Below are 20,000 nucleotides of genomic sequence, written 5' to 3'. Positions count from 1 at the left end.
ACCAGCGCCAGTCAACAATCGGAACATCCCAGCGCACACACACTCACACTCACACTCACACACACACGCACACACACACACACACGCACACACCAGCCCACCCTTACCTCCCCGTTGTGTGTGTGTGCTTTCACCACGGCGAGACATTCTGCACAAACATCCCGCAACGCATGGCATCCCTGCACACACACACACACTCCGTCACCTCGGTGCCCTTCTGCCTGGTCTCCCACACACCCGTGTCAGAGGGCACAGTTTGATATTTGTCGACATCAGTGGGCTGCAGTTCTGGTTTACAGATGGATAGACCCACTCACACACAGACGCATGCTCCACTGTCTCAAGTGATTTACAGTAGAAGGACATTCCTCACTCTTAAACACACAGACCTGGTGAGACGCACACTCGTGCACACTCGCGCACACACACACACACACACACACACACACACACATACACACACAAACACACACACACACACACACATACACACACATACACACACATACACAAACACATATTTCTAGACAGATCGTCTTCCCTGCCAGTCAACAGAGTGTAGCCGATGAGTAATGCAGGCCAGCAGCCCCAGTGTCGGGCAACGCAAAGATGACCAGCTACCTCATACCCAGACAACCTGGCAGGACCTCATGTTCGACAGGACTAACGTTACCGACTGACTGACCACTCAGGCCACTGCGAGAGAGAAAGAGAGAGGCATGTGCAAAGATACTCTTATTATAGATGTTTTCAAAGATTCTGATTTCTGTGTGGCGCCAGTTAGATGTCACTCCAGCTCATGCTCAGTGTCATGTAATATTATCTGAGGGCTCTTGAATGTTTTCACTTTCCCAACTTCACCAATAAAGTTTGATTGGAGTGATTTGATCTAGATTGAAGGAGAGATGGAGGGAGGGATAGGCAGAGGGAGGGAGAGAGAGAGGGAGAGAGGGAGAGAGAGAGGGAGGGAGGGAGTTCTCAGAGCTGAAGATCAGGCTGTTGGCCAATGATGTCATGTAGCCGTGGGGAAGGTTGGCACCCGCCCTCCCACTGACTGGAATGCCCTCTCAAGAGTGGAGAAAAGACACGCTGGCATTCTTCCCCCTTCACCCCTCTCTCTCTCTCTCCCTCTCTCTCTCCCTCTCTCTCTCTCTCTCTCTCTCTCCCTCTCTCTCTCTCTCTCTCCCTCTCTCTCTCTCTCTCGGTTTCCTTTCCTCTCTTACTCTTTCTCACATTGGTGGTGCCTCTTTTTTCCATCCCTCTTTATCTCCATGGGTGAGAAAGATGTTTGTGTATAAGGGAGAGAGAGAGAGAGAGAGAGAGAGATTCTCCTCCTATTGTAATTTTGGGGAGGGGGGCATGAATGAGGGTAATCAAGCAGGAATGCGGTGAGGTCACACACACACACATACACACACACACACACACACATTGCGTCCTAATTAAACCAGTCCGGAGATCATTACACAGGAGGGGGAAGGGGGGAGGCCTGGATGAATGGGGGCACAATACCCACACACTCCCCTTGGCCCTCTCCTCCTGTCCACCTTTAACACACTGATTGGAAGCCATGGGAGCTCTTGTCCACTTGGAATGAAGGAGTTCACTCACACACACACACACACACATACTTTTCCTCCAAAGCTTTTTCACATAAACAAACACATGCATGCACACATACAGATAGATACAAATGCGATGCAGGAACCCATGGAATCTTTAGCGTCCAAGTCCCATGTTGAGTGTCGTCATTTCAAATGGATCGGGCAGAGGGGGGATGTGAGCACATACAAGTGCATGGACACACACACACACACACACACACACACACACACACACACTCACACACACAGCAAAGGGCATGCGGCTCTGTCTCAAACAAAAGGCTGGCTGCGCGAGCTGTCAGTCTGAGCCCTGGTCCCTCAAAGCCCCTCGCAGACCCCCCACCACACGCCTCTGATCCTCCCCAGCTTCAAAGCGCGTCTGGACGTCTGCGCACACACACACACTTCGCCATACACTTGGCATGGTTCCTTGGCAAAAAAAAATAAAAAATTGACGTGGAGGCCCCAAATTTATGTGGCGGCATGCGCGTCATTGATCTCGGTGGGGCCGGGGGAGTGAGGGGTGGAGGGGTGGAGGGGTGGGTGGGGTCTTCAGAGTGTTTAGTCCTGCTCATCAATATCCACTCTACACACTGAGCTTGGGGTTTTGGTTGTAGACTGATCTGGACAAACACTGAAACTAGATATCAAACTCAATGGTGTTGATTCATTAGTTAGCATGACTGTTCAGACTGTTCACACAGTTACCGCCAAGATAGCAGCAAACGACCGAGCTCACGTGTTGACTTTGAGTGAATCAAAGCCAACACCTAACGGGACTCAGGTGTGAGTCTGTTGTCTCCACATTCCTTATTTGCCATTATTAGTGTAAACCATTTACACAATGCACATGAAGATGCACACACACCTATTCAAGAGAGGAGTGTGTGGTCCTGGTGCTCTGAAACATTGCAGTGTGGACCCTCACTAAACCTCCATAAAACGCCTCAATAGAGAGAGAGAGAGAGCTGGAGGGACTGAGCTGTGTCTGAGGCTACATCTTGGTACTTCGTTTGTGTTTGATTCTGAAATACTTTTGGTACGCTTTCACCTCTCATCTACACTACTCCTGCATGTTCGAGTTCCCGAAATGGAACGATTTGACAATTCCAGCTTTGCGTTTTACTGTGGACCGTGAATCCGCAATAATCTGAAAACGATGATGTACAAATCCGTAATCTCTCCATTATTCAGTTCAACTTCCACTATTAGCCTGGCAGCCAAATTATGCATTTTACAATGCAGACAATGACGTGAATGGTCATGTGATTTGTGCGAATGGTCAAGTAATCCACACTTCAGGTGCCCCCTACCCACCCACCCAACCCTGGGCTTCTCCCCCGTACTGTCTATAGGTGTCCCATGCACACAAGATTCTGAAATTGCACACGCGTGTGAGCAGACAACTTATTTAAAATGAGACGACGTCTGAAAATGAAAATAGAATAGTGTGGACGTAGATAGAGACAGAGGAACCATGTGAAGGTGTATGTGGGTATGTGTGTGTGTGTGTGTGTGTGTGTGTGTGTGTGTATGAATATATGTGTATATATGTGTATTTGTGTGTGTGTGTGTGTGTGTGTGTGTGTGTGTGTTTGCACATGTATGTTTGTATGTCTAATCGTCAGGGTTCCCATTGCCTGTACAACGAGATACGAGCCATGAGTTCTGGACAATTTATAATTCTCTCTTTTTGTTGTCGTCAGGGAAAAAAATGACACTTTGAAGCTGTTTACTGGCTATTTAGTGAAAACCTTTATAAAGAATAAAGAGAAAAATCTTCAAACGTGGCAGCTAACGGGGCCCAGATTTCCTTCTGTCTGTCAAGCATCTGCTTTGGGTTAGCAGGGAGTGTGTGTGTGTGTGGAGGGAGGGGGGGGGGGTGTATGGGCTAAAGAGGAGAGGAGCCTTCAAGAACAGGGGTGTGAAAAACTCACTAGGATTTCAGGGGGCTGTTTGTCTGTGGTGTGGGAGGTCTTTTCTGTGTGTTTTGCATGTTTGTGTGTGTGTGTGTGTGTGTGTGTGTGTGTGTGTGTGTGTGTGTGTGTGTGTGTGTGTGTGTGTGTGTGTGTGTAAATGAGCATGCACACAAGCATGTGTTTTGGGGGATTGGCCACTGTGCTACAACAAAGTTCATGGGAGGAACATCTTTCGTTGCTGAGCATGAAAGTGTAAACAAAGACAACAGCGAACACCATGAGTGATATCTAGACTTCCCTTTCTTTCTTCACTCTGTTAATAAATGAAAATATCTATCAGTGTCTCCATCATTCCATCTTTCTATCTATGGATATGTATCAAACAATCTGTGGCCTCTCATCTTCCTGAGCACTGCTCAAATCCCTTCCAGCGCTGACTGATCCAAGGGAAACAGCCTGCCCAGTGCACACTGCTGCATGTAGCATGAGAGAGAGAGAGAGAGGAGTCCCCCACCCCTCTCCTCTCCCCCTCTCCTCTCCTCTCCTCCTCTCCTCTCCTCCTCCTTTCCCCTCGGCTTTCCACCCTTTTCTTTCCCCCCTGTCTTCCTCCCTCGCTCAACTCCCTATTGGTTTACGGAGAGTAGACAGTAAGTCTGGCCCTCTCCACCTCTCTCTCCCTCCCTCCCTCTCTCTCTCTCCTTCCCTCCCTCTTTCCCTCCTTCTCTCTCTCTCTCTCTCTCTCCCTCCCTCCCTCTATCTATCAGTGGCTTGTTTGGCCTATGATGACCTGGGGCCACACAGCTCATTGAGCTCTAAGGGAGCGTGAAGAAAGGCGGCCCAGTGGCAGGGCTCTGCCTGCTTGTTTTACACGGCCAATTTTCACCCCGGCTCCCCCCGCTGCTTCGGCCCGGCCGGCTTCATTAAAGCTGGCCCTCTTTATGGTATTATTTAATTAGCCATTCCACAACACAGCGCCACCCTCGGAGACACCCCCACCTCCACGGCACCCCCCACCCCCCCGCCCCCCGCATCCATCACCCGTCGCCAGCGCCTCTGCTACCTTTTCTCCTCCCGCATTGCGCCTCATCCTTTTGTTTCTTTTCGTTTATCTGTAGTAATGGCTGGTGTCGCCGGGGAAGGCCTCCCTCGCTGGGCTACTGTGGCTCTGAAAACACCCACTCTAAGGTTACTTTCACACACTCACACACACACACACACACACACACACACACACACACACACACACACACACACACACAAGTTTAGGTCTACAATAGAGTGAGCTCACCCCTGTGGGGGAGCTTAGTCAACTCTGCCCCCAGGACTACTGATTAGGGGGAGGGACACGGTGACATCCGCAGCAGAGGAAGGTAATGACATCGAGAGAGAGAGAGAGAGAAGGAGAGAGAAGGAGAGAGAGGAAGGGAGAGAGAGAGAGTTCTGTAATTAATTGACAGGAAGTTCTGTCTCCTCTCTTCCCCTTCTCTGTATGGTCATTATTATGCTAACTACTGAACTAGCCCCTCACTCCACATCAGCCTTTCTCCCCTCCAAGAAATAATGTCACAGCATGTGTGTGTCCTAATCGTGTTAGAATGTGTGTGCGCGGAGAGGCATTTTCAGTAATGTGTATTCGCCTCCTTATCAGTGGATAGGCAAATGTGTGTTATTTGTGTTGTGTATTTGTGTTTTATATGTGTGGTCTGTTGTATAGGGGCATTTAGGCCTGCTTGACCTAGTCTGGCCCTTCCTCTCTTGCACATTTGGCCCATGACTGGGGTGGTTCCCTCAAATTGCTTGGGCTCCGCTCTTTCAGATGCTAAAAAAGTTCCTGCAGTCTGACCCTCATTTCCTAAAGTGATTACAAGTGGTCAGTGTCTTTGTTTACCTGGGCATATTTTCTGTTTTCTACTGCCATACCGTCAGGAATGATGAATTTATGAGCTTTAGTTAATTACTGATCCTGTTAACCGAGCTAGCCTCCTGATTGGCAGCAACATTTAAGAAACTATGCTTGTGTGAGAACACCAAGTGTGATGTTTAATCCACATAATTATAAATATATGAGTTATACTTTTTATACACAATCAACTATAGTCTTTATACAATCAAGTTATTTTAGCCTGGGATGTAAGATTTGCACGTTGTTCTGAAAAGTCTTTTGAATATTTTACATTCTTTCATAAACTGCTCATTGTAATGATTCTACAGATGTTACCTAAGAAAATATAACTATTCAAATGTCTTAAACATTTGACATGTACTGTATCTTTGGAGACAATGATGCTCACGACGGCCCTCAATGACAGCTTGTTAAGTGAAGCGGATAATCACGTTTGTGTAATCATGCTCCATGGCATTTGATGTGGTTCCGCTTGAGGGCGAGAGGTTGGTGTTGACAGCTGTCCCTGCTCCGGGTCTCTTTAGGCACAATGCTGATCTAGACTAAGAACAAAGACAAACTGATCTCCTACACGAGAACGTGGAAAAACCTCTGGCCATGAATGCGCTTGCAACGCGAGGCGAAGACACAGTTGGGTGGAACTCCTCTGCAGCTCTGTGCTGGCCCTGTGCCGCCTAGTGGCTGCTTAGAAAACTGCCATAACTCCGCTTGGAAACCGCAGTCGGCCAGCAGACAGCCTGTCTGCCGAGCCAGGCTCCGAGGCTACGCCGCTGGCTGCAACTCTCCAAGGGGATTCTAGTATGCCTCCCTGTCAAATCCAAATTTGATCAGAACCCTCAGCAAATCACCGTGGTATTCAACACTGATCCGGGCCCAAAAGCGTTTTCCTCAGGCTGTGATCTGTGGGCTTTCGAGGGTCTGCTCGTCCATTCCTGTGAAATGAGAAGACTGACGCCGTAACTATTGCCAGCGGAGCGCCGTGTTGATATCACTGAACGGCCTCTGGTTGGAGTGGAGGCCCCTCGGTAAACATATCGCTCCTGGTTGAAAAATGTGCAGGCCTACAGAAATAAACACCACAGGACAATGAAGGAGAGACCCAGGCGCAACATAACCTATGCGTTGTCATTATACCAGACTTAAAGCATTCTGTATGATTGTGTTAGTGGTGGCCGAAATTAATGTCTGAGCGCAGCATTGCGTTTTAATTACCCCGGCGCTTCTCGGTGGGAAAGGTTACAGCCGACCATCCCGCCTCATTTAGATGCTTAATTGCGCTCTTATTTGCTGACCCCAAAGTTCACCGCGCCGATTCCGGTTCAGGGGAATTCGAGCAGCGGTGGAACAAAAGGTTGGGTGTAGCGCACGTTTGCCAGGGGAACTGACGGGGACGACACTTAATGCTTCCCATTTATCTCGCGGGGTTTCATATAAATTGGGAAGCACTTAAGTGGTCCGGTTAAGGAAAGACTTTCAGATTGAACCAATTAACTCTCTCTGGCTCTCTCCCTCTTTCTGTCACACACACACACGCATGCATACACACACTCATACGCATGCACACACACACACATACGCACATAGGTTATACGCGCACGCACGCACGTACACACACGCACACACACACACACTTACAAAAAGACTGTTACACGAGAAGACAGACATTCTTAAATGTTCCAGATGGCTGGAAGGTGAGGGCTCAAGTGGCCATGGTGAAATTGGGAGGCTGCGCGCTTTATAAAGTAATGCAATTTGCACAATATGGAAAAAGTATATGTGTTGTGCGCTAATCGGCTACTTTAGGACCCAACGGGTACAGAATGATTGTGGTCGATATTTTTCTACGCCTGTGGTGGGAGGGGTGTGTGTGTGTGTGAGAGAGAGAGAGAGAGAGAGAGAGAGAGAGAGAGAGAGAGGGAGGGGGGCATCTGTCAGTCAGAATGAAAGCAGTCGCGGTGGGCAGGACCCGTTGACACTTGCTGCCGTCGGAGGTGGATATTTAACTTGGGACTTCGCTAAGCCCGCGGCAGACACACACACTTGGTGTGCCTATAAGCGAAGCGCACGCTAGAGAACTTGAGGTCCTCCAGCGACTACCGGAGTGGAGCTACCGTTTCAAGCCACGCGCTCCCACGGGAATCTCCGCTGACAGCGCGTGAGTGAGGGTCTCAGAGATTCCTTTGGAGACATCGAAAAGTATTCGGTGTCACTACACGGGAAAGACGGGAAACAATTGGTCTTCACTAGCCTGTTTGAACTGTCCTTAAACTATCACGAAATGCAACTGGTTGCGCTTCGAGAATATTTTGTGCAAAAAAGTTTGTAGGCTAGTGGAACAACTTTCCGCGGTCGGACCCAGGTAGAACTGGTTATCGCATTCTGTGCTGAGACGGAATACATTCATCACCATTGAGTAGGTTCTTGCCACAGGCTTTCAGTGAATGCAAAAGGGACGCTCTCGGTATTGGTGAAACGTGGACAACGGCGGCTGAAAAAAGCACAAGAAAACCAATCAAGTGTGGAATATTGCACTGGTGCTAAGGCAAGTTGGACTATTTTAACCCATGGATCGCGCCCTGGCGTCGGGTCGCTGTGGAGCCTGAACACCCTGGCCACTGTGACAGAGAGAGGCGTTCATAAAAGCACAGCGTAAAAATAACATTGGCTGGGACTGCCCTCATTCCCGGGCCGGTGACATTTCAAACGTGCTCAGATCCTCTTTTGTGGGGCTCTTTCTCACGGTAACGGAAACGGTGGGCGAGGGCCTCTCCTCTTTTTCTGTACTCTTTCTTCGGTTGTATAGTTGCCCTTCATTCCATGCAGCACAAGCCCCAAACCTCCGTCAGAAAGTCTAGACAGTCTGCCGAGGCTGCTTCGAGTCTCCAGAGTAACCATGGCAACCCCCAGAAATCCGAAGTGATTTTTTTCTACTCACTCTTTCTCGCCCTCTTTTTTATTGGAGAAACTAAAGGAGAGAGGGGGTGGTGACGCCATTTTTAATGTGCTGCAGTTTTGCTATGTTGTTTTTAATTATTTGACTTCACATAGAATACGCGTCCGAGAATTGCATCATTTTGAGTTTGGCGCGAGGTCCCATCCGGAGGATCCCTAAAAAGAACGCACTCCTGCTCCAGTGTGTCATTCAAACCGCCACGCGGTCTATTAAAAGTATCGTCTTGCCCGTGCTCCTGGCTTCGACTATTTATGCCGTTCCCGGGCGCCACAGTTCAAAGATCCCAGTAGCGCACTAACGAGAGGCGACATTAAAACACTTTCACCCGAAGCATACTGGACTAAGGGACACACAAGTTCACCTCCACACATAGGCTACTCTAACACAGAAAAACAGACAGCCAGACATGGGCTGCTCCCTCCAGATGCTGCTGCCGCTGCTGCTGCTGACACTACTGTCTGCTCACCTGGGCTCTTGCCAGCATTACCTGCCGCATTATCGACTCAGGCCATCCCCAAGCGACCATCTCCCAGTACCAGGCCTGCATGAGGACCCAGACCCAGAGTACGACCCGCGCGAACAGGACTTGGTGGAAAGGACACTGCGGAAAAAGCTTGGAAGCAACTTTGACCCTAACTTCATGTCCATCAGCGCGCCAGCGCAGCTCAACCTCTCACACACGCAGCTCGAGCTGCGTGTACACGGCCCGATGCCAAACGAAATAAAAAAGCTGGACCTGTCTGAGACGCCATATGGCAAACGGGTCAAAGTGGGCAAGAAGGCCCGACGGAAGTTCTTGCAGTGGTTGTGGACGTACACGCACTGTCCAGTGGTGTACGCATGGAAAGACCTGGGCGTGCGCTTCTGGCCGCGCTACATCAAAGAAGCGAACTGCTTCAGCGAGCGCTCGTGCTCGTTCCCAGAGGGCATGTTCTGCAAACCGGTGAAATCCATCACCAAGACCTTCCTCCGATGGTACTGCCAAGGGTTCCTGCGGCAAAAATACTGCACGTGGATACCGGTGCAATACCCGATCATCTCCGAGTGCAAGTGCCAATGCTGAATGAGCGAGGAGCTATGTGTGTGTGTGTGTGTGTATGTGTGTGTCTGCGTGAGTGTGTATGCGTGTGAGTGTGTGTTTGGGAGGGGGGATACAGAAAGTGGGAAACACATAAAGCAGAGGGAACGTGAATGTGTGGGCCTGTGTGTCGTGTGTGGTCGTGTGGGTGTCCCGGCGGACGCATGTACGTGGACTGGAAATAAAAAAGAAATAAGCCGTTTTTTATTGCACTGTTTAAACTGTCACTGATGTGGGCACCATAGCGAATCTATTTTTTTATATAGCATTTTAATTGAAATACCAACATTGTATATATTTAAGAGAAGCGAAAGCAGCTATTTTTGTGTATTGAACAGGACCATGTTTGAATTGAGCCCTGGCGGGGGAGTCGGCACTTCACACAGAAGACCTTTTAGGTGTTTTTTTTTTTTTTTATCCGAAGATGGAATGCATACACTTCTCCAAGAAGTTCACTTTTTTCAACTGAACAGTAATGCTGACTGTTGTTTCACTGCAATGCTGCCTAGAGTTTTTTCTATGTATATTATTAATATCAGTAATAATAATAATTAAATGAAAAGTTGAGGATAAAATTATATATAAAGGCGTGAACTCAGCTTTTGGAATACCTATAGTATTGTAGAAAGGTTCCACAGAACTCTTATTTATTATTTTAACGGTTGTGATTATAGCGGCTGTAAAGGGATGGTTTAGCAGAATATACCGGATAAATATGGAAGATGATGTTTACTTGAATATTTCTAAAATAAAAAAATAAAAAGCATAAATAAAACTTATCGGTGTTAATGGTCATGATTACGCGTTTAGACAATAAAGTCTATGTTTTCAAGCATGTAAAAGTCTCAGTCTTCTGAAAACGTGCGAATATGCCACCCTTTCTATGGTACTGAGGTCTTGGAGGTGACGTGTGTTGCTGGTATGGTGTGTTGGGGGCGTGTTATGGGTTTGAGACGTCCCGGGCTGAATGCACAGAGAGCGCGAGCCCGTGTGGCGCGTGTGTGAGCGCGAGTTTAGGACCGTCTGATTTATTGGGTTGTGTAACACGGGGCACATACCTAGAGCGCCTCGCGACAGAGCAGTTATTCATTGTACGAGCTGCTGGAGTCGGGTCGAGGAGTCCGTACGTAACCCGCTCCCTATCTGCGCAAGTGTGTTAACATAACGGTAAAATATCATTCGGTCATTTCAAACACTGTCAACGGTGAAATAGTACAGCCTGCTAAAGACGAGTCCTCTGGCTCCCACAGCAAGAAAAAAAAACTTATTTAAAACTCTCCTGAGCGAAATGTGTGGAATGGAGTAGTTTACTGGATCGGTGGAAAATGTGACAGTGGCTACTCTGCCAAATCCAAATCTCGGTGACACAAAAGCGCGATCTCTTACAATGGTGAACTGGTTGTGACGGTACCAGACTATCAATTAGCGGGCGGGTGAGCTGTCTACCAGTTAAAGAGATATAGTCTAATAAAGCCCTATCAGACGCGCGCCCGCGCGCAATGCAATCCTGACCGCGTCTGTGTTCTTCACGATCTAGGTTACCGCAAGCGAAGTAAAATAAACCAGCCAAAGCAGCTGTTATTAAAACGTTAAACTGCAACCGAGAAAACAGCCCCATGTGTGTATTTGTGTGTGTATATGTGTGTGTGTCTGCGGTTAGGGTTGGATTTGTCACTCGCCGTGTGGTTATTGTGACAGATACACAGGAGGGCCTGTACGTAGTGTGTGTCTGTGTGTGTGAGGGAGAATGTGTGCGTGTGTGTGTTCCCCGCTGTCAGCTCCTTTCTTGATGATGTCTCGGGGTTTTGGAGGCTGCGCCTGTGACGCCACGGCGCCACCGAGCCGGGCCCTCTCCCCAGCGTGTGTGTGTGTGCGTGTGTGTGTGTGTGTGTGTGTGAAACAGTAACCCTTTCAGCTTTTCGGCGTGCAGCAGTCTCTTGCTGGAGCGTGAAAGCCAATCTCTGCAGCTCGAGCCTCTGCCGCCACACATTTCGAGTCGCGCACACTAATAACATAAGCGCATTCAGATTCGCCTGCGACCAAATTTACCTTCAGGTTGTCGCACTCTATATGCCAAAACTTTTTACGTCCCTTCAGCCCACCCTTCCAATTTCACTAAGGGCAGAGGCACCCATAAAAATAACACTATTTAAAACAGGAATAAGGAAACTATTATAAAACATTAATAATCAATATTATCAGCAGATCTTTTTAATTAGGTCCTTCATGAAGATATAATCACCCTCCCTAAGATCTTAAGAAGCATAAACGTCAGAGCTTAGGACCCAGATAGGTGATGCATTTAAGTTTTCCCTTAGTTGAAAATGCGCTCACTCCAAATAGTAATTTTTACTATTAGAGGTAGAAGCCCTGCATGATCATCAAACCCAGGATGAGATTTGAGTTTTGACTGCCATATTGTTTTTTTAAGGACATGATCATATTCAGACTTACAATTATAACAGGAACAAGCATGCCAAAACAACTATTCAAGGGGTGACTACAGTGGTGTTAAATTATGGTAGTGCTACCCAGTCAGTGTTTTACCAGCCCTCAATGCTGTAAACATACATGGAGTAAACATACATGGGGAACATTCCTCGAACCCATCTGGTAGACTTTCACAGCAACCTGTGCATGTCTGTGTAAGTGTATTCAAAAACACTGATTTTCTTTTTTACAAATGTTTCCTGTTTGCCGGGTGTGTCAGTATCAAGGATATTAATTACATTACTCAGTGTGCTAGTGAGTGAGCAGGCAGCACCTTCAAAATGCACAAAGATTCTGTTTACAGGTTACATTTATGTTAACTTATATATTTATATTAACTATAGAATGGCTTACAGATAACATTATGGATAGTACACTATCATGGAAAACAAACCCATCCCAAGAGATTCCCCATGCCAATACTCACCAGTCTATGTGCGCTATAATCCAAGATAGAACAGTGACACACCACATAAGTACAATACAGTATAAGTATAAGTATAAGTATATATACTTTTTTGATCCCGTGAGGGAAATTTGGTCTCTCTGCATTTAACCCAATCGGTGAATTAGTGAAACACACTCAGCACACAGTGAACACAGTGAGGTGAAGCACACACTAATCCCGGCGCAGTGAGCTGCCTGCTTCAACGGCGGCGCTCGGGGAGCAGTGAGGGGTTAGGTGCCTTGCTCAAGGGCACTTCAGCCGCGGCCCACTGTTCGGGGCTCGAACCGGCAACCCTCCGGTTACAAGTCCAGAGTGCTAACCAGTGGGCCACGGCTGCCCCCTAATAAATACTAATGCATGTCAGGAAATTGTATTTTATATGTTTATTCTTCAAATACACTACTTGTCTTCACAAGGTGTCAGTATCTCAGATGTTCAGACATCACTCTAAGCAAAGTGTGCTGACTGTGGTAGCTCTGAAGGTTCAGCATTTCTTATCTGGTGAGGCTGTGAAACATCAGTCCTGTGGAACATCTAATCTCATCATCAACCTTCTAACACTCAGCAGTCAGTGTGGCAGAGCACCATTAGAGGGAGCCAGAGAGCAGAAATTTCTCTCACCAGAGGTCTTGGACGCCCTGTGCTCTCAGAGAGGTATGCTTGGAAGCACTCAAGGAGTAAGAGAGAGAGAGAGAGAGAGGAAGGGTGACTGAATTTGAGGGAAGTAAAGCAGAGAGAGAGGAGAGAGAGAAAAGAGAGAGAGAGAGAAGAGGAGAGACTAACTGCATCAGGGGAAAACACAAGGAGGGTTGCACTTTTAATAGTGTAGTTACCATAGCAACACAACCCTTTATTTCCCTCATCCCTTTTGCCTAGCCTCTTCAAGAGAAACGCATAAGACGCATTAGTTCATTATACATCTACTGCTCAGACCTCTCAGCTCTGAATCCACAATCACAGCATGGAGACAGAGACGACTAGTGGAGGTATTATGAAGTATTACAGTAATGTGAGTGAGTGTCTCTGTGTGTGTGTGTGTGTGTGTGTGTGTGTGTGTGTGTGTGTGTGTGTGTGTGTGTGTGTTTGTGTGTGTGTGTGTGTGTGTGTGTGTGTGTGTGTGTGTGTAAGAGAGAGAGAGAGAGGGGGGGTGGGGGGGGAGGGGCTAAGAATAGATTTTCCCCAGCCCAGGAATCACACTCTAAACACACTGTTTCTATGGCAACATATTCTTCCATATCAAGGGTGTTTAACTGAATAATAGACATGAACCACTACACACACACACACACACACACACACACACAGAAAAAGAAAGAGAGAGAGAAAGCAGGACAGAACGTGATAGAGAAGTCATATCAATGTTTTGCTTTGGGAATAAAACTTGTGAGACTGTGATATTTCCAGCAGAATGTATACGTGACTCTATGTGCAACTCATATTGTGATTAATATAGCTGTTATGAATTGTTGAATTTGCGGCCTCGCTATTGCAGTTACACTGGCTTGTGTGTGTGTGTGTGTGTGTGTGTGTGTGTATGTGTGTGTGTGTGTGTGTGTGTGTGTGTGGGTGTGTGTGTGTGTGTGCATGTTGTGTGTTCAGCTTCAAAAATTATGCTTCCTCTTATAATGTATGGACTTGTAAAAGTATGTAAACCTTGTAAACCGGCCACCTTGTCAATGACTCTTCCCAAAGTATTTGGATTTGCGTGCGTGCATGCTTGAGTGTGTGTGTATGTGTGTGTGTGTGTGTGTGTGTGTGTGTGTGTGTGTGTGTGTGTGTGTGTGTGTGTGTGTGTGTGCGCGTTTGTGTGTGCGTGTGTGAGTGAGTGTGTGCGTGTGTGCGCTTGCCTCTGTGTGAATGTGTGTGTGAGTGTATGTGTGTGTGTGCATGTGTGCGTGCGTGTGTGTGTGTGTTTGGCCTGAAGAGCAGCAGTATTATCACATATTAAATAGGAGCAGAGCAGCCCCAGATATTTTAAGGGCTCAGTATTAGATTGCATTGTAAATGCTGAGTCACATCAGAGTTCGCTATATACCTGGTAACATCTCTCTTGATATCTCTCTCTATCTCTCTCTCTCTCTCTCATACATACACTCACACACACACATACACACATGCACACACGCACACACACGTGCACACATTTAAACATAGAACCACACTGTCACACACAAAGTTATGGGTCCTTGTGCCACTGTAAACCCTTGCCAACAGTTCCCTCTTGTGGAAGAATGCTGAATTAAAATAATGATGCCTCCATTATTCACAAAAGCAGCCTCTTCACTCTAAACTGCTCAGAAAAAGGATGCATGAAAAATCTGCCCTTTCTACAGTACAACAATAGGATCTTTTATTCAAAAGAACATTGGTCCAGCCATCAATGGGTTCATCATGAAGGATTCATTTCTCACCCTGATCTTCTCAACAAAGGAAAATGATCATGTATGTATTCATTGTTTCATCAACCATCAAGATGCAGTTCTCTCTCTCTCTCTCTCTCTCTCTCATATTCTACAGGTTTACACGTTTTTTCAGCAAATCTGCCTCCAAAAATCCTATCCAATCCATTTCTTTCTCGTGGATTAGTATATGTGTGCAGGACCAGTATGAAGCTCAGACAGAGACCCCCATGGAAGGAGCTATGCTTGGATTTGTTAGATATGCTGATTAGATGGTGTTTAACCCATGTTATTAAACTATTAGAGGTGTGTCTACATGTGGGCATGTGTCATTCTACAATCTGGAAATCTTTGATATTTCTAAATGAGACATCAGATCATCAGATGGTTGTGATGCCAGACGGGGGTCTCCTGCTCAAGCAGGCCTCCATAACCTCCTGTCAGAACTGCAGAACTCCCACCGAGTTCAAATAAGATCCTGCTGAAGAGCTTCCAGATGAGAACGCTTTGGCCTTAATGACTCAATTTTTAATGTGTGTGTGTGTGTGTGTGTGTGTGTGTGTGTGTGTGTGTGTGTGTGTGTGTGTGTGTGTGTGTGTGTGTTTGAGAGAGAGGAAGCGAGTGAGGAAGTCAGTGTGGGGTGTGTGTATGTATACATATGAGTTGTAGGGAGAGTTAATTACTCATTCTTAACCCCAGAAATCCCACCTTGATGTGTGCCTCTCGTCTGTTCCAGGAATTTGCCCTCTCACTCCTCTTCTGTGTGTGTGGCCTTCAAATGACATCTTCATGTGTGTGGCTTGAAAAGACATCTCTGTACATAGGATCTGTACATGCACACATAAGAACCTGAAGGAGCACAGAAAATATAGCATTATCATAGTATAAAAATATAGTACTATCATAGTATAAAAATATAGCATTATCATAGTATAAAACTATCATAGTATAAAAATATAGCATTATTGTAGGATATTATGAGATATGTTGCAGGTTGTACAACGGCTGGGAGGAGCAGGGATTTTGTACAATTATCATAGTATAAAAATATAGCACTATCATAGTATAAGAATATAGCACTTTCATAGAATAAAAAATATAGCTCTATCATAGTATAAAAATATAGCACTATCATAGTATAAAAATATAGCACTATCATAGTATAAAACTATCATAGTATAAAAATATAGCACTATCATAGTATAAAGATATACTGTGTCAATTTCAGAACTCCCATGGATGAAATTTCACAATGTTTGAATCTTTTCATCAGAAGATATTGGCATGTCAAGAGTTATCTTTTTGATTTGAACTTCAGTCATTAAATGACACAACTCCATAGATTAATGAGCTAAAATAATGCACATCCTGAAGGCCAACCATACTTAAAAGTTTTTTGGGTAAACAGTCTTTAGGCTTATTGCCCATAAAGTTGAGCCAATCCCACCTCAGCAATGGGGTGGTGGCTGGCGGTCCATTTCAACCATCTAAATTCACCTGCTATGTTTGATAGATAGATAGATAGATAGACAGATAGATAGATAGATAGATAGATAGATAGATAGATAGATAGATAGATAGATACTTTATTGATTGTCAAACAACTGAGTGAAATTGTATTTAAAGAACGTATTTCCTATGCCTTTCACTTCATCTCTGCTTTCTTGGTTTTCTCCCACTGATTTCTATCTCTTTCTCTCTCTGGTTCTTTCTCTTCCTCTGTATCGGTGTCTAACTCACTTTGATCATTCCTGTCCTCCCTCTCTCCCTCACCTTCTCCAGATTCATTTTGCAATTTGTGGTCGGTGCCGATGAATCAGTCGACCTTCAGCTGATAAGCTAGGCAGTAGGCAGGCTACCATTGGCTATCATGATTCATGGCCAGATTAGTTTCTCTGAGCATGAGGCTTCTTGACAACATATCGCTTCATTCTTTATAGTTATACAATCACACTATAATCCCCAACAGGCTAGCTTACATGTGTGGTGAGACCACTGATGGTAATACGTTGTTATTGCAAAAGTTCTAACTTTTGAAGATTTGTTTTGTCAGTCGATTTGGACAAGTGTCAGTCGATTTGGACAAGTGTCTGGTAATTAATACTTGACTGCAACCTTTAAAAGAAAGGGGATCAGAGAGAACTGGGGCAGAAAGAATATGGAGAGGACAAGAATGGAGAGACAGCACTCCAGAAATAAAAAAAAATGGGTTGTATTCATGTCTGAGCAAAAGAAGTGAACAATATCAGCGTTGCCAAATTTTACATTTTGGAGTTCCAGCTTTTTCTGTATGAAAGATAATATCAAGAAAATATGTCTGCTTTCTATAATTGTATTCATAATTGATACACAATGTGTTCTCATAATTGCCTCAATTATGCATTTGCGCCTTTCTGCCAGTAGGTGCCGGGCGCGGACTGGTAACTGAAGACGGGATAATCGAGGGAAAAGTACCGAGTTTATCCAGTGATTCTTTGGAGCGCGACATGGATCCTGTGGCATATGAGCAACTGTGAGGCTCTTTTTGTTATGAAATGTGTATAGGCCTACCCATAATGACCTGAGCGTGTCAAGCCCCCCCCCTCCCTCCATTTTCCAATAGCAAAATAAGGTGACACAGGTGTCGCCTAGTGAAACAATTCAGAAATTGCCGTCCCAACTACTTCTGAGGTCTGACTGACAGATGCACACTCGACGAAGAAATCTCTCTCTCTCTCTCTCTCTCTCTCTCTCTCTCTCTCTCTCTCTCTCTCTCTCTCTCACACACACACACACACACACACACACACATACACACCTGCATACACACCTCAAACATAAGTGGACCTCCTTGGTTGGTTAATTAAAAGTTCCATTGTTCAATATCAGAATTAAAATATTACACTGCTTGGCTACGCTTGGTGAGACGTTACTGGGTGGTGCCATAAATACAAGCGGAATGTTGAGCTGCTTATGATAGAGTAACACACACAAAGAGGGAGAGAGGGGGGGCGCACATACAATCCAGTTCTCTCTCTCTCACACACACACACACACGCTCACACACACACCGTGACCTGCTAAATGGCCAAATAATTAAATAAATGACAAACATTCCCAATTCTGTTCCTTCGGGCAATGTGAGCCTTGGATCTTGGCCTTGTTCCAAGACGAGGTGCCCCCCTGCGAGCGCAGGAACCCATCAGCGCCACCAGCCCTCTCCGACGTGGCTTGCGAGGATTGTTTTTAATAATAATTAATAAGGTTATAAAGAACCGCATCTGTGTCCAGTTTTCGCGTATGCCCTCCGGTCCCTAGAACCCACTTTCAACAAGTTCCGTGTTTTTGTGCGTGTGTGTGTGTTCTCATTATTACACGAGCCATCTGGTTTCCAGAGAAAGAACTGAAAGCAGCATGCTTGCGCGTGAATTTACACAAATACAACCGGTGTTTCCGTTGTTCTCAGCAGACGTTCAGAAAGACTTCGAGTTCAATTACTCAATTACTTTAAAGTATTGATGAACATATTTTGGGGTACATTTTAATCTGTCATAGTTTTTTTCATCAACATTCACCAGTTCAAGTCTCGTGTGAGAGCTCGCTCTCTCCCTCTCTCTACCACTGTCTCTCTCTCTCTCTCTCTGACTGTGTCTGGTATTGATTGAAACGCTCTTTATGTACGCCGGGCTGTCCGCGTGCAGCAGTTTCTCACCTATGAGCTCTCTTCCCCCACACATCCACGCGCACGCACACACACACTCCCCCTCATATCATTTCCCCCCTCACTCCCCTCAGTCAGTTTAGATCCGTATCGTGGTCTTACACACACGTAGAGCCTCCAGTCCCGTCGCTCCACTATAACGGATTGTAACGTTTTTTTGTGTTGCTCAAGAGCGGAACTTCAGAACAAATAACACTGCCCGCGATGATGCCCGGAGGAGAAGTTCAAAAGCCGTTATCTTCAAGAACCTGATTAGTTTTTTGGGGCATAGCTTTGTGTTTTGAGGGACCCTCCGGAGAGACGCAAGAGTTCATACAGTGAACAGTTTGGTAAGTTCCATGTGCGCCTGAATCTCTACTTTGAATGTTAATTGTTTAGCCTACTGAGGAACCGCAAACGCTTATAGCTGTGACAAATATATATTTAGAATGTTGAAATCTACACACTAATGGCAACAAGGTAGTCTAATAATAAAAACAGCTCAAGTCAGAAAGACAGGTGTGTAATCAAAGATACCCTTGTAAGATAAATGTTGTTTCGGAGTAAACAAAACGAAAAGGGTCTTAAACCGGTAACTAAGCACTCCACCACCGAGCCCATGGGCACTTCAAGAGCGTTTCGCCAGAGTCCGGAACCCGGAGCCAAGCCAAGCAATACCTCGCATGTCCCGCACTGCGCAAGTTTACCATGCCAGCTCTCCCGATGCGCACGTCACTCTTTATATTTCTCTTTCTCTGACGGCTGCCGCATGAAGTGAAGTGAGTTCCACAGCTGTGTGTGTGTGTGTGCATGTAGGTGTATGTAAGACTCACTATGTGTGTGTGTGTGTGCATGTAGGTGTATGTAAGACTCACTGTGTGTGTGTGTGTGTGTGTGTGTGTGCGTGTAGGTGTGTGTAAGACTCACTGTGTGTGTGTGTGTGCATGTAGGTGTGTGTAAGACTCACTGTGTGTGTGTGTGTGTGTATGTAGGTGTGTGTAAGACTCACTGTGTGAGTTTGTGTGAAACAGAGGCGCGAGTATAAGTGGTAGAGAAAGGTTGTGTGTGAGTGAGCGCGGGGATGTTGGCAGCTCAGCTTTGCCTAGAGCGGCTTAAATAGCTCCGGGACGCAGCAGCGAAATCGCTGGAATCAGCACTACCAGCATCAGGTCTCTATCTCTTTCTCTGAAGCACGCACAAACACACACACACACACACACAAATTCTCACCTTAAAAATGCCTTCTATCACATTGCAAGTATGGAAATGTACTCTAGGTAGACAGTTCTTTTCTCAGTAGGCAGATCTTTTCTGCTGCTGGTTCCAACATTGGAGAATGACTGATCTTTACAAAAATGAGAATTAATGCACAGGTGTGTGTGTTTGTGTGTGTGTGTGCGTGCATACCAGTGTATGTGTGTGTGTGTGTGTGCGTGTGTGGGTACTCATGTGTGTGTGTGAGTGTGTGTGCATGCATATGTGTGTATGGGTGTTTGTCCGTGCGTGTCTATGTGTGTGTCAGAAAGT

The 20,000-nt window shown here is 46.1% G+C and overlaps 2 protein-coding genes across 3 annotated transcripts in view; both read left to right on the top strand.

Moving 5' to 3' along the window:
• The first annotated feature begins 7,407 nt into the window (after positions 1-7,407).
• Positions 7,408-10,216, top strand: nog2 (noggin 2). The gene has a single exon (XM_042083783.1). The coding sequence runs from the start codon at positions 8,786-8,788 to the stop codon at positions 9,440-9,442; it is 657 nt and encodes a 218-aa protein (XP_041939717.1). The 5' UTR covers positions 7,408-8,785; the 3' UTR covers positions 9,443-10,216.
• Positions 10,217-18,593: 8,377 nt separating this feature from the next.
• ntn2 (netrin 2) overlaps positions 18,594-20,000 on the top strand; it is a 36,377-nt gene continuing 34,970 nt past the window's right edge. Inside the window, exon 1 of one of the 2 annotated variants that reach the window (XM_042083219.1) lies at positions 18,594-18,823. The gene's annotated coding sequence lies outside the window, so the exon portion shown is untranslated. Of the gene's footprint in view, positions 18,824-19,570; positions 19,643-20,000 lie in introns of those variants that run through there. The other variant, XM_042083220.1, reaches the window with a different exon arrangement.

This window comes from Alosa sapidissima, chromosome 24 (assembly GCF_018492685.1).
Source record: "Alosa sapidissima isolate fAloSap1 chromosome 24, fAloSap1.pri, whole genome shotgun sequence".
In the NCBI taxonomy this organism is placed as follows: Eukaryota; Metazoa; Chordata; class Actinopteri; order Clupeiformes; family Clupeidae; genus Alosa; species Alosa sapidissima.
Note: the sequence above shows the minus strand (reverse complement) of the source record. Positions and strands in the feature narration are given on the sequence as shown.

Bases quoted from the DNA above. Each gene is read 5' to 3' on its own strand.
- nog2 (XM_042083783.1), top strand. From the start codon at position 8,786: ATGGGCTGCTCCCTCCAGATGCTGCTGCCGCTGCTGCTGCTGACACTA.